Consider the following 27,423-nt stretch of genomic DNA (forward strand, 5'->3'; position numbering starts at 1 on the left):
GAAATTAGCTTCAGCCTCTCATAGCTATGAATTACTCTGATGTATCCAGCAACTTGTCTCGCACATAATTGTGAAATGTCTGGCCTCTGTTGGGCTGTTGTGCTCAGCTGAAGCCTTTGCATTCAAGTAGTAACTTATCTCACTTCTCTCAGACCCAGTCATTCCCATCCCAGACTTGGATTGGTGTTGGTGATGCAACAACTGAGCAGTTAAAAGCGGTAAGTCATGTATAGTTTCGACTGTGTACTGCTGGAGTGAGAGGGGTTAACGGCAGCCTGCCTGTATCTAGAGGCCGTACCCTCCCTGGTCAGTGGTCAGTCAGTGTAAGACACACTTTGTTTGGGACAGAAAGGCCTTGTGAGAGAGGGAATGAGTGTGTCCGTGCCAGCCAGAGAGAAGACACAAGGTCAGTAATCCCCGCCTTTCACTCTGCAATAGCACAGATAACAAAAGGCATGAAATTATTTGATATATACACTTTTATCCAATTGACATGTTTCCCCTATTAAAGTTGATATATAAATAAATGACACGTTATGACCTTGTTTCTATTCAACTGACTTGTGAAGTCTGCCATCACATTTGCTATCACAATGGACGGAGATGACGTTATCTTTGTATCCCTATTACACAAAGGAAACATTATGGTGCCCATTTGACATGTCGTGTGACCAGAGAGTTTGACCTAATTTTGTCCCGCATGTGGTTGGAAATAATGCAAAATAAAATTCACAACACTCACACACTGACTTTCAGAAGCTGATTGTAGACTGATGTTAAGACCAGAGTAGCTGCTCTGAGTTCACCGAGAGAGCAGCAGAGGAGAAGCACCGTAGCTGCAACTGTAGGTGGAAAGAGACTGAACAAATACAGCAACTTAATTCTCCAGGTAACTTTTGTTTTATTTGCTTGTATTGCATGTCTTTTTGGCAATTATGAATGCCTTTGAATTTAAATACAAGCATTATTGGTGCAATCTTGGTGCAAAAGATTTTCTGCTGCTCATTAGTGACTTCAACTAAGAGAGGCTACCCTGTGATTGTTGAAGAATATGACTCTTCACCGTTGTTTATATTTTTGTATCTGAAGACTTTTGAAAAAATAATTTAATTGCATTACATTTATATGTATTTCATAGACATGAAACGAGAGTTGTGCACATCGTACGGACTGTATCTTTAAGTCCTGGATAGATGTTGAGATTTTATTCCATGACAAGTGTCTTTGTATGACTGAGTACTCTTTTAGCTGCTCGTCAGAAGGAATCAGAAGCAGGGTCAAGCTTTAAATGATCTCATCCTCCTTTGAGATGAGAAGAGGGAGGTTCTTTCACTGAATCAGCAGTTTTGTAATGAGGCAGTGATTATAGCTGTGAGTCTTTCTGGGTTAGTCTCTAAGAGCTTGGCACACCTGGATTGTAAAATATTCGCACATTATTGTTCTTTAAATTCTTCAAGCTCTGTCAAGCTGGTTGTTGATATTTGCTAGACAGCCATTTTCAAGTCTTGTCATAGATTTTCAAGCCGATTTAAGTCAAAACTGTAACTAGGCTACTCAGGAACATTCAATGTTGTCTTGGTAAGCAACTCCAGTGAATTTTGGCCTTATGTTTGGGGTTATTGTCTTGCTGAAAGATTAATTTGTCTCCCAGTATCTGTTGGAAAGCAGACTGAACCAGGTTTTCCTCTAGGATTTTACCTGTGCTTAGCTCTATTCCATTTCTTTTTATCATAAAAAAACTTCCTAGGCACTTGAAACAGAGCATCCTACTCCTGCAATGACAAGCATACCCATAACATGATGCAGCCACCACCATGCTTGAAAATATGAAGTGGTACTCAGTGATGTGTTGTGTTGGATTTGCCCCAAACATAACGCTTTTTATTCAGGACAAAATGTTATTTGCTTTGCCATTTTTTGCAGTTTTACTTTATTGCCTTATTGCAAACAGGATGCATGTTTTGAAATATTTATATTCTGTACAGGCTTCCTCATTTTCACTCTGTAACTTAGGTTAGTATTGTGGAGTAACTAGAATGTTGTTGATCAATCCTCAGTTTTCTCCTATCACAGCCGTTCACCTCTGTAACTGTTTTAAAGTCACCATGGTGCCCTTCTTGGTGAGGTATTGGAAAACCTCCCTCGTCTTTGTGGTTGAATCTGTTTTTGAAATTCACTGCTCGACTGAGCGACCTTACAGATAATTGTATGTGTGGGGTACAGAGATGAGGTAGTCATTCAAAAATCATGTTAAACACTATTATTGCACACAGAGTCCATGCAACTTATTATATGACTTGTAAAGAACATTTTCACTCCTGAACTTATTTAGGATTGTCATAACAAAGGGGTTGAATACTTATTGACTAAAGACATTTCAGCTTTTCATTGTTTATTAATTTGTAAAAATGTCTAAAATCATATATATTATGGCGTATTGTTTGTAGGCCAGTGACACATGCTCTCAATTTAATCCATTTTAAATTCAGGCTGTGACACAACAAAATGTGGAAAATATATATATTTTTATTTAATTTTTTGGTTCCCACGATTCCCAATAGAAGCTGTTGGCATGCATTTAGATGCACTCATTGTTTTGGTATTGACCTTATTTTAGTCTCTTTTGCGGACATACAGTATTTGCTTTTGATTGAAGATCACAGTTATAATGACAGTCTTGGTAGTCTGATTTTTTTTATACTTGTCCATGTTAATTTGATATTCATGGCACTTGAAATGGTCCAGGCTCAAACCAGGCTAAAACTTCTAACTACTGGCAACAGTCAGGAGAAACAGAGCATTAAAGGGGCAACAGAGCATAAGCACTCCAGCAGAGTCCAAATGAAGATGATGCTTAGTATTGCACCTGCCACCTGATGTTACCTTAAGAATACTCCTTTGTGTCTGGCAACTGCCACCCCTCCTCCTCACTGGTGTAGGCCTAGTGACGCTTGTGCATTGAGTGATGGGTTGTCTCTGACTCCGTTCCTGAACAGGCAGCTTGTGTAGAGATGGAGAAATCCTCCCACATGCCATCTGCTCCTAGCCAAGCCCTAGCCTCACGTGCCAAAGGGGACCCACGGGACATAGAGACATTGTTATCCTCACAGAGCTGCCTCCGCCCGCCACTCGAGCCCTTCACACTGTGCAATCTGGTGCATGGCACTGGTCAGACTGAAACCCTGCTGAAGTCAAATGCATGGGAAGAAAGAGGCCATGCCAAGAGCCAAGCTGAACATACTTTTTGCTTTTGTTTCCTTTGTGAGGGGGCTCAAGTTCTGTTTCAATCAAGATGACGTTGGGGGAAAAGCCCAGACCGGTACAAGTGGATGAGCCATGCTCAAGTTCAATTGTCATTCCTGTGATACTGTTATATGTCTGTTATTGCAGGGGCCTCAGTGGTTGACATCATGGTCATGGTCAGAACTGGTAGTGATCTGTGACTCCAAGCCCCAATTGCAATGGCTCTCCTATCACAATTCAGGATATTTTTATTTAACCTTTATTTAATTAGGCAAGTCAGTTAAGAACACATTCTTATTTTACAATGATGGCCTACCCCGGCCAAACCCTCTCCTAACCCTGACGACGCTGGGCCAATTATACGCCATCGCATAGGACTCCCAATCACGGACGGTTTTGATACAGCCCGGGATTGAACCAGGGTCTGTAGTGACACTTCTAGCACTGAGATGCAGTGCCTTAGAGCGCTGCACCACTCGGGAGCCCTATGGTCCAGACACAGGAGGCTGGCGAAATGGAAAACACGCTGGTGGTGCCCTAAAACAAGAAGAACTGGCAACAGACAGACAGAAAACGCAGGTATAAATACACAGAGGATAATGGGGAAAATCGGAGACACCTGGTGGAGGGTGGAGACCAGCACAAGGCAGGTGAAATAGATCAAGGTGTGACAGACCCCCCCCCCACTCAGTGATGAGGGGGGTCCTACCCGGGCCCATACCTGGTTGATCGGGGTGTTGGCGGGACTCGGCGATGAAGGCTGGGTCCAGGATTTTAGAGATGGGGAAAGGGAAGATAAACCGGGGGGAAGGTTTACGGGACTCCACCCTGGGGGGAAGATCCCGAGTGGAGAGCCATACCCTCTGCCCGAGACGATAGCGGGGAGCTGGGATCCAGTGGCAGTCCGCCTGTCACCGATACCTGGAGTTGGTCTTAAGAAGAGTGGACCATGCTCTCTTCCAGGGGCGGAGGGTATGCTGACTTTTTCCTCTTGCTCAGGGAAGAGCGGAGTAACTGAAGGAATACTCAAAGTGCGAGAGACCAGTGGCTGAGCAGGGAAGGGTGTTGTGGACGTACACTGCCCACACAAGTTGCTGGCCCCAGGTGGTGGGGTTGGCAGAGACGAGGCAACAAAGAATCGTCTCCAGGTCCTGATTGGCTCACTCCGACCGGCTTTGGATTGGGGATTAAACCCAGAGAACTGGCTGGTCGATGACCCAATCAGGGTGCAGAATGCCTTCCAGAACCTGGACGAGAACTGAGGACCACGATGGTAAAATTTAACCGAGTAAATAACAGAGCCCAACGAGCCTGCCAAGATTCTAGATTCTTATGGTCGGTCCACACTAAGAATTGGTGTTCCTTCCCCTTCAAGGTAGTGCCTCCACATCTCCAGGGCCATCTTGACTGTGAAAAGTTCCCGATTAACAATGTCATAGTTCCTCTCAGCAGGATTAAGGGGATGGGACAGGAAAGCGCACAGATGCAACTTTTGGTCCTGGGCAGAACGTTGGGACAGAACGGCCCCCACTCTAATGTCCGAGGCGTCGACCCCCACCATGAACTGACGGGACAGGTCCAGATGGATTAGGATGGGGGCAGTGATGAAATTATGCTTAAGATCCAAAAACAGCAGCTGGGGACCACGTGAACGGAACCTTGGGAGAGGTGAGAGCAGAAAGTAGCCCCAAATGAAGCTGTTGTAGAAATGTGCAAATCCCAGGAAATGTTACATCTGCACTCTGGATGTGGGTTGGGGCCAATCCACTACCGCTCTCACCTTGTCAGGATCCATCTGAACATTCCCGGCAGCGATGACGTATCCCAAAAAGGAGATAGTGGAGCAATGGAATTCACATTTCTCCGCTTTGACAAACAGCTGGTTCTCCAGGTGGCGCTGGAGGACTTGTCGGATGAGGAGGACATGCTCTTGAGCCGAACGGGAAAAGACAAGGATGTCATCAAGGTAGACAAGCACAAACCAGTTTAACATGTCACAAAGCACATCGTTGACCAGGGCCTGGAACACGGTGGGAGCGTAGGTCCGTCCGAATGGCCTAACCAGGTAGTCGTAGTGTTTGCTAGCGTGTTGAAGGCTGTCTTCCACTCATCTCCTTCCCGTATCTGAACTAGGTGGTAGGCGTTCCGAAGGTCCAACTTTGAAAAGATGATCACCCCCTGGAGAGGCTCGACTGCTGAGGAGAGGAGTGGTAGAGGGTAACGTTTTTTTAAAGTGTCATTGAGGCTCCGGTAGTAGATACACGGTCGCAGGGTTTTGTCCTTTCTGCCACAAAGAAGAACCCTGCGCCGGCAGGGGAGGCATAAGGATGAATGCTCCCTGCAGCCATAGAGTTCTCAATGTACTCCTCCATGGCCTTGGTCTCTGGGCCAGACATGGAATAAAGCCGCCCCTGAGGCGGTGTGGTGGCCGGGAGGAGATCAATGGCGCAATCGTAGGGATGATGCGGCGGAATGGATGTGGTGTGAGCCTTGTTGAAAACCTCCCGCTGGTCCTGGGACTCCGCGGAAACGGCGGAGAGATCCTCCGTTTCCGCAGGAGGACGTCCCGGGACAGGCTGCGCCGCCTTCAGGCAATGTGCATGGCAATGTGCACGGCAGAACGGGCTCCAACCCAGGATAGACCCAATTGCCTAGTCGATCAAGGGGTTGTGCCTCTGGAGCCATGTAAATCCCAAAACCACAGGAACATGAGATTCAATTAGTAGAAACTGTATGGACTCACTGTGATTGCCTGACACTCCCAGGTTAATGGGAACAGTACTGTGAGTGACCCTTCCAATGGAGTGTCCATCCAATGCTCTGGCGTCCATAGGAATAGAGGGGGTTGTGTGGAGAAACCCAGCTCAGATACCAGGATAGCATCCATGAAGCTCTCGTCAGCCCCAGAGTCAATGAGCACCGGGAGAGATTTAGACCGGTCACCCCACAGCAGGATAGCATGGAGAGGAGTACGAGTAATAGGAGTTTGGAGACTTCAAGTAAGGCCCACCAGCGTATTCGTACCTACTGATGAGACTGATCTTTTACTGGACAGGTGGATATATAATGTCCTGTAGACCACAATACAGGCAACTGTTGGAGCTCAGCCTGCGTAAACAGTCATTAGGAGACAATCTAGCCCTGCCCAGCATCATGGGCTCTGGAGGAGACGAGTCGCCAGTCCCCGATGATTCCCGAGGGAACTCGGGTGACTTCAGATTCTCTCGGGAATACAGGCGCCGGGGACTTCCGGGGTTCTTCGGAGGCAAGGCAGAAACCGTTGATGAGCGAGTGTGGCCGAGAACAGACCTCCTCTCCCTCCTGCATTCCCATAGGCACCCATCGATCCTTATGGTCAAGGCTATGAGGGAGTCGAGGTCCATGGGTAACTCCCGAGCTGCGAGCTCATCTTTAATTTCCTCCGATAATCCATGAAGGAAGGTGTCAACCAAGGACTCCAGGTTCCAGGCATTCTCGGAGGCCAACATGCGATAGTCTACCACGTAGTCTGCCACACTATGGAAGTCTTGATGTAGCGGAAGTAGCTTCCGAGCCGCCTCTCTCCCAGACACTGGAGAATCGAACCCCTTCCTCACCTCTGCTACAAAATCCTCCAGACGAAGGCAAACGGCGGATTGTTGCTCCCACACCACTGTAGCCCAGGCGAGTACCCTTCCAGACATCAGCATTATGAGAGACGCTATTTTCGAACGATCTGAAGGAAACGAAGAGGGCTGCAGCTCAAAGATGGGAGAGAAACGCCCAGCAGGCCCCAGGATCCCCAACATAGCGCGCCGGAGGAGGTAAGTGGGGTTCTCGGGAAGCCGGGGTAGGCTGGGGAATAGCACCGCTGGTAGCAGGGTTACTGAGCATCCGGGAGGTTTCCGTTATGGCTTGCTGCCCAATAGATAGTCAGCGGAATTGCTCCAGTAATGAGTTGAAACCCTGGTCATGGCGTTCCACCAAGGTATGGAGTCCTTCCATAAGGTTCAAAAGTAGCTCCTAGTGTCTTCCTATGGTGGCTTCTTGCAGGCAAACAGCGTTGTGGAGCTGGTCCGAGTCTGCTGGGTCAGTCATGGCCAGTTCGTACTATCTCAACTCAGGATATGACCCAGATGCAGACACAGGAGGCATATGGTTCGGTTCTCAGAATATTTGTTATAACAAAGAGGCAGGCAAAAGGGAAGGTCGAGGGCAGGCAGGCAGAGGTTCGTAATCCAAGGCAGAGTCAAAAAGGTACAGAACGGCAGGCAGGCTCAGGGTCAGGGCAGGCAGAAAGGTTGGAACGGGATAGACTAGAAAACAAGAACTAGAGAACTGGAGAAACGGGAAACCGGAGACACCTGGTGGGGGGTGGAGACAAGCACAAGGCAGGTGAAACAGATCAGGGTGTGACATCTCCAAACAATTGCTTACAGTGAAACCCTTTGGATTCTTTAGCAAAAAGAGGCAGAGATAATTAATTGGTTTGGTTTTCATCTTACCCTCACCAGTCATGTTTGTCCATTTTAGCATAGAGTATAGTACATATCCATGAATTTGTGCTGTGTCTGCATTCCTGGGCTCCTAGCCTACTTGGGTCAGAACTATGTAGAGGCTTAAGACTGCCACAGAGACAGTGGCCTCTTCTAGAGTTCTGTGCTGCTTCTAGAAAAAAAAGCATTTTGTTTTCCTGAAGAGTCCTCCGCTGAACGGCTTAGACCTTTGCCCTTTCTGAGGATGTCAGTCAGTCTGAATGATTGTTCTTGCTTGGGTCTACCACAGGAGGTTGGAATGGAGTGAATGGAGTGGTATCAAAGACATGGAAACCATATGTTTGATGCGTTTGATTCCATTACATTAATTTCTGTTCCAGCCATTACTATGAGCTCGTCCTCCCCAATTAAGGTGCCACCAGCCACCTGTGGGTTGTACTGTATTAGAGTGGTCGAGTATGGAATAGAATTGGAATAGAAAATGCTGATGAGCTACATATTGGAAGGAGACAATAGTGGGAAGGTGGCCAGAGTGCAAACAAGTGAAGTGTTTGTTTTTGTTTTCATACAAAAGGAAGTTAATTTGGCCGGAGGGTTAGACACCATAAAATCGCTTTCAACACAATTCACAAACAGACACAACAGACATTGCTTGCTACACATATGCCTCTGTTTTGCCAATAAAACAGTCATTCCTTGTAACAGCCTTTGTGATGAGGTCATTTGCCAAAGTTTTTTCTTGCATATAATATTAATTTGAGACAAACATTGCACTCATACTCTGTTCCCTGTTTTTCAGCTGCCAACAATAAGGCCCACATCATTGATGTCATCAAAACCAATAAAAATGCTAACCATGTGCAGACTATGGGCTAGCTTGTGTTTCCACTGAGTACACAGAGTATTTCTGTAGAATTATTTCTGCCACTGAAATTGCTCAATATGAATAAGCCCATAAGCAGAGTATGGGACTGCAATAGAGATAAAGCTTTGTTATTACACAGCTTTGATGTAAATACAAACAATTCTGTCTGGCTTCCGTCATAAGTTCCCCCAGATAGGCATCATCAAATGAGTCAGCATACAAGGTTGTGACCACAGACCATGTATCAAGGCTCTATATCTATGGTTGTGACAACCATCTTTCTTTCCATGCAAATTATGTCATGTCCAACCCGCAACAATGTCAATCATTCCAATTCCAAGCAGTGCTCAATCATTCCACTCAAATCACATTTTATCATCTCATTGTTAAAACTTTCCATGATACTTATTCACAGATTTCTTTGAACGAATATGTGCGTGTACACGAGAGAGCAAGAGAGAGGGAGCTTGGCAGGCACAGAGATGTGGGTGGTGAGGAGGGGGCAAAGGGAGCTCATTCATTATTCATGAGATGGGTGGGCAGAGTGCAGAATGGCCATGGCACAGACAGAAACTCTATTACTGAGATGTTCACTCTGCTCTGCCTCTCCAGATTCCTGCTATTTGATAGACCAAGGAAACAAAATTGACTGATTGACCACCAAGGATTTTATCTGTTTGCTGCACTAACTGGACTAATTGGAATTGTGGAGAAACTCAATGTATTGGAGTGTCATGGAGATGATGGGGAAGAGGGAAACCTCATGATATTCCACTTGAAGGATTGTACTTATGAAAGGTAACGCAGATGTAATGAGCTAATGTGTTCTAATAAGAGGAGGAAAAGTTCTGATAATTGTTGTAGATGAGTTGATCAATGAGTCTGATCAATGATCTGTTTTGTTACACTTTGTATCATATATATATATATATATATATATTTATATTATATATAGTTTTTATATATATATTTTATATATATATATATATATATATATATATATATATATATATATATATATATATATATATATATATAACTAACAGGGTAATATAGTAGTGACATATTAATTACATTATAACAATGTATTTTTTGGGGATTCAAGTAAATCTATACAGGAACTAACAAAAGCTTCATTAATGTAGTCCTGTGGAGGAGGAAAGTTTTTCATAATGGCTTGAGACTGGAGTTGAGTCCTGGGCATGTGTTGCGTTGGTGGATCTATTGTTTGGAAACAGTGACAAAGAGACTCTGTCAGAGAATGTGACAGCGCAAACTGTTGAGTGGGACTGAGATTAAATACTGCTGTTTGGATACTAAATGGCATTTCATTTTATTTTGTTGTTTTGCGCTAGAAAATATTGTCTTACCAAGCAATTGGTCCCATAAATGTCATGATATTTAATTTCATTTGATTTCATGAAACATTTTAATTGCTTAATCGGTCACTTATGAAACATTTCCTAGATAAAGGCATCCGGCAGTTCAACAGGGTCGGTGAAGGTCATTCACTGTAGAGATGGGGATGCTGGCCAGATCCACTCTATTACTACTGTTATGGCAAAGACTGTCTGCCATTGACGTCCCACTGGAAAGTAAGTCAATACAACCTATTGTGTTGCTGCAAAATGGTGATAATAGTGTACAGTGCTGTATATTGTCAAATACAGTATGTAAATTAATGTACAATCCTAATGCAATCAGGTCTTTCATTTTGACTTGTCAACCTACAGTCAGACAGCCCCCCACCATTATAAAACAGTCATTGAAGGATCATGTTGTGGACCCCAGAGACAACATGGTCATTGAGTGTGAAGCCAAAGGCACCCCCCACCCAATGTAAGAACTGACACATCAAAAGCACTTTCTTTATAGTTCAAAACCGTATAAAAATTGTGAGTAACTGTAGTACAACTCTTTTAACTACTTTAACCAAATGACTTGCCTTTATCCCTAAGTTTCTCATGGAGGCGTAATGGGAAGTATTTCAATGTGGCACGGGACCCTCAGGCCTCGATGAGGAGACGTTCGGGGACGCTGGACATCTATGCCTGGGCTGACCCGGAGGCCTATGAGGGGGAGTACCAGTGTGTTGCCACCAACGAGTATGGCACTGCATACTCAAACAAGATCAACCTACGCATCTCTAGTAAGCTGCCACTCCATTCAGGCTTTTGAGTCCATTGTCACAGAGTACATTCGAAAGCTAGGGCCTCAAACCTTGAAAATGCTCAACTTTGGTGGCAGAACCAAGCAAAGCTTAAAGGGACAAATCCGTACAAAATCTAATTTTGTCAGCCGTTTTCAGACCTCAAAAGTGGTCTTATGTTAAGATAAGTCCATATCCCGGCAAGATTCTGCTCTCTGTGTTAAATGCCACTAACCTCATCCTCTTAACCCTATGTTTTCATGTCAGGGGCCCCTCTGTGGCCCAGAGAGGTGTTGGAACCGGTAACGGTGAGTGTTGGTCTCCCTCTGGTCCTGGACTGCAGCCCTCCTCCAGGCCCTCCCAAACCTGAGACCTATTGGATGAGCAAGTGTGAGTAGAGCCTACCTCCTATTCTCACATCAGAAGTACATCATGTCTAGGAATGGCATTGATATTCTATAATTAATGACAACCACCTGTCTCTCCTTCAGAACTGATGAGCTTATTTTGTTCATGTTTTTGTAATATGGCACTTATCCCAAACATTATCTGTATTTATCCTATCAACTCCAGATGACCTTACCAGGAAATGCATAAATAACTTTGTATTTATTTCAGGTTCATCAGGGAGACCTTTCAACTGGCCTCACCAGCCCCACCCCCCAGTCATGCTGCCTATCAAACAAGACCGTAGAGTGTCTATGGGGGTGAATGGAGATCTCTACTTCTCTAATGTCTACGTCAATGACTCTGCCACCGACTACTGCTGCAACGCACGCTTCCCCTACAAAAACATAATCCAACAGAAGATGCCTATTACCGTAAGAGTCCTTACAAGTGAGTATTGGTATGTAGCACAAGGGATGTTGCATCATTTACTTAACTTACCATGTACTAACTGACCTTATTAAACTGTTGCTTTGGTTTGCCCCACATTGTTTTATTTCAGACTATCCCTAATACGACTCACCATAGCCCTTCTCCGATCTTACTGACCTAGTGCAGTGGTGAGTGTGTGCTCTGCTTCTTTTGCTGTGTTTAATTTTTTACTAAGTATACTGTCAAGAATAAACAACCTCCTTGTCTTAACAACCTGAACATTCTTTAACATTGGTCTGCCTTGACACACAGTCTTCAGGCCCAGGATGAGTTAGGCGCCACTGTTTTCCATACCCAGTGTAAAGTACCAGTCGTAGTCAAACCACAGTCGTTGTCCATGCTGTCAGGATATTTAAGTGACAAAAGTTCGAACCATAGACTTAGATAGACATTGCGTCATTGTATCTGTCCCATTATGATGTCTCTGAGAACACGGGCAGCGTCATTGAGGCCATCTCCACTTTAAGTAGTCAATTTTCTTCTTCTACTACTTCTATGAGTTGGCAAACAAACTGAACGAGTGCACACTGCCACCTAGAGTGTGTTGTTGGAACAGGTATAAAGCCAAGGTTGGTGATGTTTGAAGCTGGTGTACAAAACCGGAATCATAGAATTAGGGGAGAACAGATTTACCGCTTCTTAGACTTGCTTTCAATGAGAATGATAGATCTGTAACTCACATTTCTATGTGAATTGGGTCAGGTCACCCAAAAAGTTACAAATTGCAGCATTAACCCATAGGAAGTCCCACCCAGTTGACGACTTCAAAATGGTGAAAGTCCATATTGATCCTTCCCATTCTAAAGTGGGCTTTTGTGTAATAGAGTCCTCTATCTATCTCTGTGGTTCTAACTCTGTGTGGTGTGTTGTGTTTCCTCCACAGCTCGCATGGTGTCTGAGGCCGCTCCCACCTTCCTGTCTCCAGCCGGGAGGTCCAGCTCCCAGACTGTCCTGCAGGGGGAGGAGCTGCTCCTCGAGTGCATCGCTGCTGGAGTGTGAGTGATCATCGGTCGTCACTAGTTACCACAGGCACAAAGTCATAATTATGGCTAAAGTCATAACCCCGCCTGTTTAAAAAAATGTGTTATTAAAATCCGATTTTTTCACCTGACATAAAATCAAGACCAAAATGCAAATAGTTGTTTTCATGAATTTTTACGATTTAGCCATGATCCTCTCAACGACACTTTTTGGGACATTCTTTCCCTCGGCAAGTCAGTTGAGAACCACTTCTTATTTACAACCACGACTTCACCAAGAGGCCAGAACAATAACAGTAAAAACAGAAACATGGGACAACACAATAGTTCAAATATAGGAGTACCAGCAGTGCTCGAATTGAGAGGGTAAAAAGCTTGCCCCTTTTTTAATTTAAACATTTGAAGGGGAAACAATGGATCCCGATTACAGGCCTAAACAATCTATCACAATGCTTTTCTCCACGAGGCTAGGAAAATAGATCATGCTGCAGACAGTATAGCGAAGAAAAATACATGTTTAGAACTAAACATTGATTGCATGGTGCTAGAAAGAATGCACTTTATTGATTGTAGAATGTTATCGATGGACACAGCTTTATAGAACCAAAACATACACAGCTCAAAAAAACTGGAACTCGAGAACAAATCAATGTGCTAATCTCAACCGCGGCAGTCAAGCAATTGAATTCCGCCAAGAGTCGTTTACAATCTATTCCGGTTATGGCCGCAACTAGACCTCGTTTCAAAATTCAAATGTATCAAGAAATAATATAAAAATGTATGCATAGCAATCACAATTGTACTGTACATTGTTTGAAGCACATTTTTAAAAGTCTCAGTCACAAATGACAGCTCCAATAAGCCCCCTGTGGTGAACAAGAGGCTTGTACAGTATCATGATGCTTTCGAGTTATCGTTTTTAGGGCCCTGAATTAAACAAAACCAACTGTTGGAGGTATATTTAACGTACTGTATCTCAATGAACAGTAATTAAAATAGGACCAAATGCAGACTCCGGTCATATTTCACACATATCTGTTTCATTTATTTGGTCTTTCACAACAGCTAATCAAGTCAGTGGAACAATTCTGATTCCTTATAACGGGCAAAACTTATATGGTAATTAATGTGCTTATTCTCCATACTTCTTCTTCTATTCCACTTCCCAGTTTTGCCGGTGCAACTTGCTATGTCCTTGACAGTGTTGTAAGTCATACAAGGCTACATTGAAATGCCTCAAGTATCTTGTTTTGTACTATTACTACTTCAAACCAAGTCGTCAAGTTTTGAATGTTCATTCAACGTTCAAAGCATCCTGAATACACCTGACTTGTGATTTTATTTGGTTTTAATTATAATTACCATATAATAGTCCAACCCCTGTCATCACATGGACCAAAGATGGAGAGGAACTGGACACGACCAACATGAAGGTGAAGAACTACAACAAGTTACTGCAGATCCCCAAGGCCACTTTTGAGGACTCTGGTGAATACACGTGCACTGCCACAAACAAGATTGGATACCTGGAACACACCATCACTGTCCGGATCAAAGGTCAGCCAATCATCTACATCCCTTCATCACACCAACACACAGATACTGGGACATGTTCAGCATATTTACTCTCACAAGGATTTCGATTTGAACTTTACATTACACTGTTTGATTTCCCGTGGGAGGAAATAGCCCATTAGTTTGATATTCAGTAGTTTGATATAGCCTGGACATGGTTACTTGTCCTTGTATGGTGTTTGATATTACGGAAATATTTCATATTTATGTAGATTTATGTGATATGATATGTTTGTGTTTTTCTGCTGACCTGATCTCCATGACAGCGGCGCCGTTCTGGTTGGAAAAGCCCAGTAACCTGGTGCTGGCCCCAGAGGAGAATGCACGCTTAGTGTGCCGCTCTGACGGCATCCCCCGGCCCAGTATCCGTTGGTTCATCAACGGAGATACAATAGAGGGTAAGCAGCTAACCTAAGCACAATTATAGATGCCACTCACATTTTTCAATAATGATATGAATAATATCAGCCATGTTGTCACTTAATTGAAAAGGTTATATGGTAAAGTAAGTTGAACTACTAGGAAATAATAGTTTACTTCTTCTTCTCCTATCCTTTCCAGATGCTACTCCAGTCCCGAACAGGGAGGTGTCAGGAGACACAATTACCTTCCGTTCTGTGACTGTGGCGAACACTGGTGTTTACCAGTGCAATGCCTCTAACCAGTATGGCTACCTGTTTGCCAATGCCTACATCAACGTACTGCGTAAGATATCACATTTGTTTGCAGAAAATATCCCTAAACCTCTTTATCCATTGGCATATGTGTAAATGCAAGATATTAGGTCACCATTGCAGGATTCTAGTGTGATACAGTTTCGTTTTCTGTTCCTCAAGATGCAACACCAAGTATTTTCAGAGCCACATATGTAGACATTTCAATGCCAACAGAAATGTTATTTGAATTTCAGAATATTAGGATATTGAATTTGAATGTAATATTTTTTAATTTGTAATGCACAAATTGAATCATTGAATTCAGTTGAATTCAGTTTTAAAGTTCAATTTCAATTTAATAGAATATTCAAATGCAATATTTATACTGTAAATATGGTAGATTGTAGGTATTGCATTCGTTGTCTGTGTATCAAGTTTACAAACCATCATTTCAAGTTAATCAAAGTGTCATATATTCAATGCATTCAGATTCCGTTTTCAAATTCAGTTCTCTAAATTCAGATTCAAAACCAGAGACAGCATCCTGGTACTTTCCCAGCCAGAAAAGGTAGAGGAGAACAAATAGAATCAAACTCTCTGTGGTGAACAGAAACCTCTGGCCATTTCTGAAGCCAATGTGGCATGTTGAATTTATTTTCTACCTATGAACATAGAGAGTTGGATTCTATCTGTTCTCCTCTAACTTTCCTGGCTGGCAAAGTACAAGGATGTTGTCTTTGGTTTTAAATCTGAATTTAGAGAACTGCATTTGAAAACAGAATCTGAATGCGTTTTAGAAGTTGAATATATGAAACTTTGATAAACTTGAAATTATAGTTTGTAAACTGGATATGCAGACAGTGAATGCAATATATACCATATTGAAACTGAATGTATAAATATTGAATTTAAACGTCAATTTGTCATTCATTCAATTCAGTTTCAAATCATGAAACAAAAGATCAATTTATACATTTCGTGATTTAATTTGTGCAAAATTCAAAATTATACGATTTCTATTGGCACTAAAATCGCTCCACAGCCAGGAATGAAGATAAAAAGTATATGTGAGTTGTCTAATGTCTCATCTTCTTATCTGCAGATGCAATGCCACGTATCCTTAGGCCTAGGACTGACCTGGTGAAGGTCATTGAGGGCAGACGCGCCTGGCTAGACTGCCGCTATTTTGGCTCGCCCGTGCCTGATCTGCGCTGGTGAGAACATGTTTATGATGCTCTTCTCTCGTGTGTGTATGCATGTGTGTAACTGACTACCTGTTTTTTCACAGGTCTAAGTACGGACTGGGCAACCTGGAGGGGAATCGCTTTAAAGTACACAGCAACGGGACACTACAGATCAGAGGCACCCGTATGGATGACCAGGGGACATATCTGTGTATTGTCAGCAACGTAGCAGGACGAGATGAAAACAAGGTCAAGCTAGAGGTCAAAGGTGAATGCCTAATAATAGATTTACTGTAACACTTTGCTTCTGCATGTCGTTCAATCTAGAGTTACACTGTTCATGGATCACATTGCAGGTGTTCTCATGGTCCTTATCCTCTCTTTTTCAGAGTCCACCAAAATCCTCAAACGCCCAGATAATATGAGAGTCCTCCGGGGGACTGATGTCCGGTTGGAGTGTAAGGCCCAACATGACCCCACGGTCGCTGTCACCACCACCTGGCTGAAGAACAAACAGTTTCTCATCATAGGCTGGAGGTGAGCCTGAATATGACTACTTGTCCTTGTAACCATTGTGACAATGGGGTTATAGTTATAGCTAACCAGTGGTGTAAAGTACTTAAGTAAAAATACTTTAAAGTACTACTTAAGTAGTTTTTTTAGGTACTTTACTTTACTATTTATATTTTTGACTACTTTTACTTCACTACATTCCTAAAGAAAACAATGTACTTTTTACTTCATACATTTTCCCTTACACCCAAAAGTACTCGTTACATTTGCAATGCTTAGCAGGACAGGAAAGTGGTCCAATTCACTCACTTATCATGAGAACATCTCTGGTCATCCCTACTGCCTCTGATCTGGAGGGCTCACTAAACACAAATGCTTAGTTTGTAAATGATGTCTGAATGTTGTAGTGTGCCTCTAGCTATCTGTAAATAAAATGAAAAACAAGAAAATTGTGCCATGTGATTTTCTTATTATAAACCATTTGAAATGATTTATATTTTTACTTTTGATACTTAAGTATTTTTTTGCATTTAGATTTACTTTTGATACTTAAGCGTATTTAAAACCAAATACTATTAGACTTTTACTGAAGTTGTATTTGTCTGGGTGACTTTTACTTTTACTTGAGTCATTTTCTACTCAAGTATGACAATTGGGTACTTTTTCCACCACTGTAGCTAAAATCAAATTAACAGAGTTATAGTCTATATCTGAGTATAACTAAAGGCTAAATGGTGAATAGTTCAACTGAATTTGTCAAGATGACTTTGTAATAATAACAGTATTGTGTCCTTTTAATTATCTCCAGGCTGTCGCTGGATGAATCGACTCTGGTCATCACAAACGTCAACAGAGGAGACGAGGGCAATTACACCTGCATCATCAAGACTGAGCTGGACAAGAACACTGCCTCCGCCCGCCTGGTGGTGATGGGTGGGACAATAACTTGACACTTAGTTAACATACATAGCTACAGTACATACACTGTGTTTCAGCAATTGCATTACATGTTATGTAATGTTAATTACATTTCATTATGTAAGAGTAGCAGATAGAGACTTCATAAGCATGCTGTATGTTTTTGGAATTTGCATCAAAAGTTTCCTTACCTTCTTCCCAGATCGTCCAGACCCCCCAACAAACTTGCAGTTGTCGGACCCCTTTGAGCGCAGCGTCAGGCTTACCTGGACCCCTGGAGATAGCAATCACAGTCCTATCAAAGGTAACAGCTCTACCCTACAGTCTACACCTCAGGAGCAAGACATCCAGAGTAAACATAGGCCTGGATTCAGGCCACATATACACCATAGTTTCATTGAAATAGTCAGAGTTAGCTACCAACAACTGAAGGAATCAGTGTGTTCTTCTGGGCTTTTCCTCCAGAATACCTGGTGCAGTATGATGATGACGACTGGTTACCTTTCAAGTGGAGAAACCTTTCCACGTACCCTGGAAACCTCAACTCTGTCATTCTGCAACTGTCACCATTCATTATCTATGAGTTTAGGGTCATTGCTATCAATGACATTGGTATGAGTAAACCCAGTCGCTCGTCAGCCAACTTCCAGACTGGTGGAGCACGTGAGTATTTCATGCTTGATGAGTTCGATAATGTGATATGAATAACGGATTTCTTATTGGCTTCATTAATTGTATTAAACAGGAACACAGCTGACAACAATTATCTTTCATATTAAAAAACTTGGACAATGAGCTTTCCCAAAGTAATCTGTGTACTTGCTATGATTCTCAGCTCCAGACGCCATCCCTAAAAACATCAAAGGGGTGGGAACATGGAGAAACAACATGATGATCAGCTGGGAGGTGAGACATTCTAAGTGTTTTTTCAAAAGCTAATTCTCCATTCATTCATTTCTAACTCAATGTTTATTCAATGAAGAATAACAACTTTTATTGTGTACAATTGAACTTCCGTGTCTGGTATGGGGAAAAGGCACTAAACAACAGAGAGTGGAACGGTCCCCACCTAAAGTACTTGGTGTGGTGGAAACGGATGAAGTCCAAGGAGGAGTGGAAGAACGCTACCACTTGGTGGTGTAAATACTACATCTACGACACAGACACCTTCACACCATATGAGATAAAGGTCCAGGCTGTCAATGACTTTGGGATGGGCCCAGAGTCTCCTGTCGTCATAGGCTACTCTGGAGAAGACCGTGAGTATGACCACCCATCCCTTCCTGCAGATACAGAGACACTTTTTTATATACATTTACAGGTAGCTATAGACCTAGATCGACCCATGCCATCCCATGAATTCATGGATGTTTATTGTTCACACATAAAACTGATCTTTGTCATGTCTATACCTAGTTGACATTTAGCCATACCATAGTTAGCCATACCATAGTTAGCCATACCATAGTTAGCCATACCATAGTGAATTACAACTTCCTCTGGGTGTCTCTCAGGTCCCACTGCTGCCCCCCTCAACCTGCGTGTGTCCAAGATAGAGGCCACTAAGGTCACGGTGCACTGGGACCCCGTGGCTAACACCAGCATCATGGGAGAACTGAAGGAATACAAGGTCAGACTAACGGGAATAGGTGGCTTGTTTAGTTTCTGGTTTTCAATTCCAAGTGTGACAATCTGTTCTGACAAGTAGAGATCCAGGCGAAATTGTTATTCTTTAGGAGAGAGGTGGAGGAAGAGCCATTCACACACTGGCTGCATGAATGAATGAATGAGGGAATAAACGACAGAACAAAAGAGAGAACGAATGCATGTGCTGTGTCCCCCATATCCCAGGTGTACTTCTGGCGAGACAGTAGCCAGCTGAGGTGGCTGAGTGTGAGCAGGGCCATGAAGTCTAAAGCCTTTCCACCCAGCGGGTCGCGTCGCTCTGGTGCCCTGCCGGGACTCATCCCTTACAGCAACTACAAGATGTACATAGTGGTGGCCAACAACCGATATGAGGGACATCCCAGTAACACCATAGAGTTCTCCACTCCAGAGGGAAGTAAGGAAAAGCGTTGTGGTGCTGAATTAGATGTGGCAGACACTTTTTCTGTCATGGTTCTTTTCCTAATCATGTATTTCCCAGTGTTTATTCTCATACTTGACCTCTGATCTATGTCTGTAGCACCCTCTGCTCCAAGATCCTTCAGAATCCAGCAGAGACATTTGGACACGATCTGGGTGGACTGGGACACTCCTGCAGAGCCCAATGGCATCGTCACCGGATACATTCTCAAATATCAGACAGGTAGGAAGACTTACTCATAAGCCAGGTGAGCAAATAAGGTACAGTATCTACAGTAAGTACAGTAGCTGCATGTCTCTTAACCATACGTTCTCATGGCTCACTACTGTGCACTCTCTCTACAGTGAACGCAACTCAGGGGGAGGAATTGCGTGTTGAGGAATTTCCCCCAAACACCACCAGTTTTGCTGTTCGCCGATATGATCGCTACACCCGCTATAGATTCACCATAGCAGCACAGACTAGAATCGGGGTAGGAGAGTGGTACACAGAGGAATCACCCCATTATACAACTGAAGGTATAACACTGCAGGTCAACCACAGCACACAATTACAAGCCATTAAACATCCACACATCTGCAGATTTGATCACGACAATTAATCATGTCTGGGTGTTTACATACAGCTTATGCTCGGGAGCAGGTGGACCTCTCCACTCAGGGCTGGGTAATTGGTGTGATGTGTGCTGTGGCTCTCTTCGTGCTCATCCTGCTGGTCGTCTGCTTTATCAAAAGGAGCCGAGGGGGCAAATACCCAGGTACTGTAGCAATACTGTAGTCCACAAGACTTCTCCATTACAGGACTAACATTCTTAGATGGAGAGACAGACCTAATACTCAGTGGCATGTCCAGGGGGTGCCCTGAAATCTGGTTGGCCACCCCAGCGGCCCCCTCAGAAATTCAGATCTGATAGGTTGTCTCAGAATATATTGATCATTTTTACCAAGAAAAAGAACCGACAGCAAGATTCATCGATCTCACCGGAGAAAGCATCCGAGCAAAACAGAGCCCCTCTGTCTTAGTATGTGTAGCCCATTTATATGATGCTGTCTGGACAAAAAGAGTTCAACTGAATGCATTCAACCAAAATTTGTCTTCTGCACTGAATCCAACCCCTGTGAATCAGAGAGGTGTATTGAATCCAACACCTCTGAATCAGAGAGGTGCATTGAATCCAACACCTCTGAATCAGAGAGGTGCATTGAATCCAACACCTCTGAATCAGAGAGGTGCATTGAATCCAACACCTCTGAATCAGAGAGGTGTGGGGGGCTGCTTTAACTGACATCATTGGCACCCGGGGAGCAGTTTTTGGTTAACTGCCTTGCTCAAGGACAGAACAGCAGACTTTTCCACCTTGCCGGCTCAGGGATTCAAACCACCAACCTTCCAGTTACCGGCCCAACATTCTTAACCACTAGGCTGGGCTACAGATACTACGACAGAGGGGTGCCTCACTCAGATACTTTCTCTAGTGAAATAGATTCAGCATCTTACGAATTGACTGGAAAAGTATGAAAAGTGGATCGTCATGAAAAAGAAATCATTATGTTTCGTTTCTTTTTTTATTGTAAATTTTTTGAGGGAGGCTGGCCTAGTTTTTGAAGTGATTTGTTTGACAATCAGATGACAACATCATGACTAGTTGTGTTCATGACTCATTAAAAGGTAATACATTTTTACAGTTAAAGTACATGTCTTTACTATAAAGCAGGGGTCCCCAATTACATTAAGCTGTGGGTCAATATTTTTCCTTGAGCGCATGGTTGTGGGACCGGAACATACAGTGGATTTGAAAAGTATTCAGACCCCTTTTTTCACATTTGTTAGGTTACAGCCTTATTCTAATATTAATGAAATAGTTGTTTTATTCTCATCAATCTACACACAATACCCCATAATGACAAAGCAAAAACATTTTTTTATACATTTTTGCAAATGCTCGAGTCTTCTTGGGTATGACGCTATAAGTTTGGTACACCTGTATTTGGGGAATTTCTCCTATTGTTCTCTGCAGATCCTCTCAAGCTCTGTCAGGTTGGATGGGGTGCTTTGCTGCACAGCTATTTTCAGGTCTCTCCAGAGATGTTTGATCAGATTCAAGTCGGGGCTCTGGCTGGGCCATTCAAGGATATTGAGAGATTTCTTCACCATAGGGATGGTGCCAGGTTGCATCCATGACGCTTGGCATTCAGGCCAAAGAGTTCAATCTTGGTTTCATCGGAACAAATAATCTTGTTTCTCATGGTCTGAGAGTCCTTTAGGTACCTTTTGGCAAACTCCAAGTGGGCTGTCATGTGCCTTTTACTGAGGAGTGGCTTCCGTCTGTGTCACGGCTGTCGTTGAAGAAAGAAGGGGACCAAGGCGCAGCGGGTTGCGTGCTCATCATTATTTATTTATATTAAAGTGAACACGAAAACAAGAAACAAAGAACGACAGACCGACAGTTTCACAGGCTATAATAACAGCAGTGCAAAATACAACTACCCACAAACAACCAGGTGAAAACAAGCTCCCTATATATGACTCTCAATCAGGAACAACGATGTACAGCTGTTCCTGATCGAGAGCCACACAGACCAACAAAGAAATATACAAACTAGAAAAACCTAGAATACCAAAACAAGAACATACACCAAAACCCCGGAACACATAAATAAAACACCCCTCTACATACACATAACCCCCGAACCACATAAAACAAATACCCCCTGCCACGTCCTGACCAAACTACAATAACCCCCTATTACTGGTCAGGACGTGACAGTCTGGCCAGTCTACCATAAAAGGCCTGATTGGTGGAGTGCTGCAGAGATGGTTGTCCTTTTAGAAGTTTCTCCCATCTCAACAGAGAAACTCTGGAGCTCTGTCAGAGTGACCATCGGGTTCTTGGTCACCTCCATGATCAAGGCTCTTCTCCCCAATTACTCAGTTTGGCCAGGCGGCCAGCTCTAGGACGAGTCTCGGGGATTCCAAACTTCTTCCATTTAAGAATGATGGAGGCCACTGTGTTCTTGGGGACCTTCAATGCTGCTGAAATTTTTTGCTACCCTTCCCCAGATCTGTCCCTCGACACAATCCTGTCTCAGAGCTCTAAGGACAATTCCTTCGACCTCATGGCTTAGTTTTTGCTCTGACATGCACTGTCAACTGTGGGACCTTATATAGACAGGTGTGTGCCTTTCTAAATCATGTCCAATCAATTGAATTTACAACCGGTGGTCTGCAATCAAGTTGTAGAAACATCTCATGGATGACCAATAGAAACAGGATGCATCTGAGCTCAACTTCGAGTCTCATAGCAAATGGTCTGAATACTTATGTAAATAAGGTATTTCTGTTTTTTTTATCTGTTTTTGCTTTGTCATTATGGGGTGTAGTGTGTAGATTGATGAGGGGGGAAAATGATTTAATAAATTTTAGAATAAGACTGTAATGTAACAAAACATGGAAAAAGTCAAGGAGTCATACTTTCCGAATGTACTGTAGTTATAAATTATTTGTACACTGTAAATTGACTACAAGAATCCCAAATAGATATATAGTATTTGACAAAAACAGAATAATTGAAAACAATCACATATGCCTTTCTATTTATGCGTGGGAATACTTGGGAACAGATTTCCTACATTAAAATCACTTGAGCTGCTTTCCTTGTGATTTTAGTATTTTATGTCTAACAACAAACTATATATTATAAAATATCACACTGTGGCCCGCCTATAGGAGGCTCATTAAAAAATAGAGACCCCTGAATGTCACGGTATAATTCATTCACGCTCTGGATGGCACTTTCAAGTGAATTTACTGCTGTATGCTAATGCCCTTATATACAATCCTGACCTTGAATGGAAACACTGTAACAAGACTTTTGGAAATTATTTATGATTGATTTGAACAGGGAAATGCGCCAAACATTTCACGCATTCAACCATCATAATTATATTGATAAAATTCACCTTGCATTGATTAAGGTTCAAAATGTTATGGCCTGCCTTAACTGGGTCTGTGCCCCACCTTGGCTAACCCATTCAAAATGTTCTGGACACGTCATTCCTAATGCTATAGTTAAATCACTAGCATAAAGCTTCTGATCCCACAATTGCACTAAACAATCTAATGGATAGGATACATTTACCCTAAGTATGCATTGCTTATATTATATTTGGTCAAAGTAACAAGACAGAGATTTTTATTTTCAGTACGGGACAAGAAAGAAGTGACATTGGAGCCAGTGGATGACAAAGATCAGGAGGGATCATTTGACTATCGGTAAGCAATATAGCAGAACTGTCTGAAAATCAACTGAGAAAACCTTGACTTGAGATAGGTATCAGTGGTACCAATGCCAGATTTGTATAGGTCAAAGTAAACCACATATATCATGTATAATAATTTTGTGAAGTATTCCTCCTCATGTCAGTTTCCCTTTAAGACAGCTATGGTATCTAAATAATTCCACATGAACAGTGATCTACTGTCATATGAACATGTATTCATTATGTAATATGTCATGGTAATAATATTCAACATTGGAAAAAAATCATTTAATTCCCTAACAATATTGTACCATTTGGTGTTGTCATTATTTCAGAATAATGTATTTTTCCTGGTAACTCCCCAATACTCCCCAATTGATCTCTCTATTCTGACTACTAATGTTTTCACATTTTCATCCTTGTTCTTTTCGCTTTTGGACTACTGAAGGTCTCTGGAAAGGTATGATAAGACTAACACTGAAGTTTACACCATGTACACCATTTTTACTATATTATTTTAGTATTATTTTACTTATATATTGACTTTATTTTATATTTATAACCAATAATCAGAAATCTGAACAAAAAAACAACATAAAAAAGGTCTGTGTCTGCAATTCAGCGTGTTATCATTGTTGAAACAAATGAATGGTTTTAAGGGATTTGATTGAATGATCAACCATCTTAGGACATTTTATAGCAATGTTCTTCAACACTCGCTCTCAACACAATTCCTAAACAATCTATTTTAATGTTTCAGGATAAGTCGTGTCACCACCATTCCCTACTCTGCCCGACGGTAAATATTATAGCCAGTTAGTCTAGAACTGTATGCAGAAAGCTGTTAAGCCATAACCACGGCTGCTGAAGCATATCCTCTGATATTGTCCTTTTTCTTCCAGGGAGGAAGAGACTAAAGTTGGCAGGGGCCAGACGACAGTAGACACCATGATGAAACGGACAGATAGTGACGACAGTCTGGTGGACTATGGTGATGGACAGGAGATTGAGTTCAACGAGGACGGCTCCTTCATTGGCCAGTACACTGGACACAAAGAAAGGGATGACAGAGACACAGAGTTCAGTGAGAGCAGGAGCCAGGAAGCCCACTCCCCGATGGCCCACTCCCCCATGAGCCCCATCTATTCATTTGCATAAGGAAACAAGACGTACAATGGGTGTTACACTCAGACTGGGTCCGGAATGAACATTGCCCACTAGCGCGTCTATAAACAGTTGTATACGTGAATCAGACTGGGTCTGGAATGCCCACTGCCCACTAACTGGGGGACACAGGTGTTCCCAAGCAAATCCACCATCTTCTTCAATCCAGGCACACAAGGTGATGTGGTTGGAGCCTGGTAGTGTTCCTCTATTCTCATGCTCGGCATTGACACTGGGTTGGTGCTGTAAATGCAATACAGCAGCAATTTAACAAAAATATGAAGGTTACAGTTAGTCTGGTTACAGTTACATTTATGAAGTTGTAAAAAGTACATGCTTTTCAGGTGTATTTTGTGGGTGTGGAAGTGCATGCGTACATGTTGATGTGCGTGTGTAATATTCCTACTAATGGAGAGATATTGACTGCACGTTAGGCAGAGGGATACATTGATACGTTTATCATGTTGATAAAAGCAGTGACACCTGGTAGAGAAACTATTTATATGATAAATATTATTTATATGATGATTTATATGACAGTGGGAGAAAAATCTTAATTAACGATTCACTGCTAAGTCACTGGTTTAGGCCTGGCAGGATTGCTAAGTATCCTTTTAACTTTATCTCTACCTGATGGCAGTAAATATAGTACCACCTTTAGGGCTCTGTGCCCTTGACTTGTTTGTCTGTTGCTTTGTCTAAAAATTGATCTGTGAATCTTGGCTGATGTTGTTATTGGTATGATGACACATTGTCATTGTGTACATACATTTCAGGACTGTGGGCTGCTTCAACATCTTTCAAAGCTAGACAGATGTCATCTGTAGCCTTGAAAATGTCTGGACAGCAAATTGTCTACTTTTGGGTGTGAGCGGGAAGTGTAAACACAGACATATCCCTAATATCCCTAAACATATCCCTAGGACCATACTGTACCTTGTTTTCCCCTGTGCACTTTTATTTTTACGAGGAATTTGTGTAATTGTAATGTGGTGAGCTACAGTATTTAGAAGTTGTAAATGCTATGATATTATTTAATCATTTATTTACTTTCTGCTTATTATTAATGTTCCTTGTGATTTTGACAATATTAACTGATAGAGATTTACCATATACTCATGGTACTCTAATTAATACACAAATAGATTAAAACACTGTTCTAATGACGTGAAATAGGTCAGCTGCATTTTTCCATCATGAATAATAGTGTTGAAAGTACAATATGGAGGAGCAGCAGTACAGTATCATCATGTTCTCAAATGATATGGTGCACACGGAATTCTGTATATTAACCTTCCAGTCAGGGACTATGAATCAGCAACATCGTCAGTAAGATTAGTGGGGGGAAAGCTGCCAGGTGATTCAGAGCTGTAACAGATGCTGTATTTCAGCCATAATTTAGTTTTTTTAACTGTAAATTGTCTCTCCCCTTAATATCCCGGCACTTGTACAGTGCCTTTATAAAGTATTCACACCCCTTGACTTTTCCACATTTTGTTGTTACAGCCTGAATGTTAAATGGATTAAACTGAGATGTTGTGTCACTGGCCTACACACAACACCCCATAATGTCAGTGGAAATGTTTCTTCAACAAATTAATTAAAAATGAAAAGTTGAAATGTCTTGAGTCAATAAGTATTCAACCTCATTGTTATGGTAAGCCTAAATAAGTTCAGGAGTGCAAATTTGCTTAACAAGTCACATAATGAGTTGCATGGACTCTGTGTGCAATAATAGTGTTTAACAGGATTTTTTTATGACTACCTAAATCTCTGTACGCCACACACACAATTATCTCTAAGGTCCCTCAGTCGAGCATTTCAGTGAATTTCAAACACAGATTCAACCACAAAGACCAGGGAGGTTTTCCAATGCCTTGCAAAGAAGGGCAACTATTGATCGATGGGTAAAACATGTAAAAGCAGACATTGCATATCCGTTTGAGCATGGTGAAGTTATTCATTACACTTCGGATGGTGTATCAATACACCCAGTCACTACAAAGATACAGGCATCCTTCCTAACTGAGTTGCTGGAGAGTAAGGAAACCGCTCAGGAATTTCACCATGAGGTCAATTGTGACTTTAAAACAGTTACAGAGTTCAATGGCCATGATAGGAGAAAACTGAGGATGGATCAACATCGTAATTTCTACACAATACTAACCTAAATGACAGAGTGAAAAGAAGGAATTATATTCCAAAACATACATCCTGTTTGCAATAATACACAAAAGTAAAACTGGGAAAAAAAGAGGCAAAGAAATTAACTTTATGTCCTGAATACAAAGTGTTATGTTTAGGGCAAATCCAACACAACACATAACTAAGTACCACTATTCATATTTTCAAGCATAGTGGTGGCTGCATCATGTTATGGGTATGCTTGTCATCGGCAAGGACTAGGGAGTTTTTTAGGATAAAAATAAATGGAATAGACCTAAGCACAGACAAAATCCTAGAGAAAAACCTGGTTC

At 42.3% G+C, this 27,423-nt stretch overlaps 1 protein-coding gene across 4 annotated transcripts; it reads left to right on the forward strand.

Moving 5' to 3' along the window:
* LOC106572405 (neurofascin) lies at window positions 1-27,423 on the forward strand. Of its 4 annotated transcripts, XM_014146542.2 has the most exons (28): window positions 2-406; window positions 757-889; window positions 10,051-10,178; window positions 10,317-10,422; window positions 10,542-10,732; window positions 11,000-11,122; window positions 11,351-11,569; window positions 12,495-12,606; window positions 13,964-14,148; window positions 14,433-14,564; window positions 14,728-14,871; window positions 15,925-16,036; window positions 16,111-16,274; window positions 16,396-16,543; window positions 17,328-17,452; window positions 17,640-17,741; window positions 17,903-18,100; window positions 18,273-18,343; window positions 18,474-18,696; window positions 18,952-19,067; window positions 19,289-19,499; window positions 19,623-19,745; window positions 19,868-20,041; window positions 20,149-20,280; window positions 23,726-23,795; window positions 24,231-24,242; window positions 24,543-24,581; window positions 24,685-27,423. In XM_014146542.2, exons 3-28 carry the CDS (start codon window positions 10,103-10,105, stop codon window positions 24,938-24,940), a joined length of 3,564 nt encoding a protein of 1,187 aa, XP_014002017.2. In that variant the 5' UTR covers window positions 2-406; window positions 757-889; window positions 10,051-10,102; the 3' UTR covers window positions 24,941-27,423. The 4 variants fall into 4 exon arrangements, with proteins under 4 accessions (XP_045552149.1, XP_045552150.1, XP_014002017.2 ...); XM_045696193.1 differs by lacking the exon at window positions 24,231-24,242 and having other exon boundaries at window positions 1-406; XM_014146539.2 differs by lacking the exons at window positions 2-406; window positions 757-889 and adding an exon at window positions 7,254-9,381.

The sequence above is a fragment of the Salmo salar genome, chromosome ssa15, assembly GCF_905237065.1.
Source record: "Salmo salar chromosome ssa15, Ssal_v3.1, whole genome shotgun sequence".
Classification (NCBI taxonomy): Eukaryota; Metazoa; Chordata; class Actinopteri; order Salmoniformes; family Salmonidae; genus Salmo; species Salmo salar.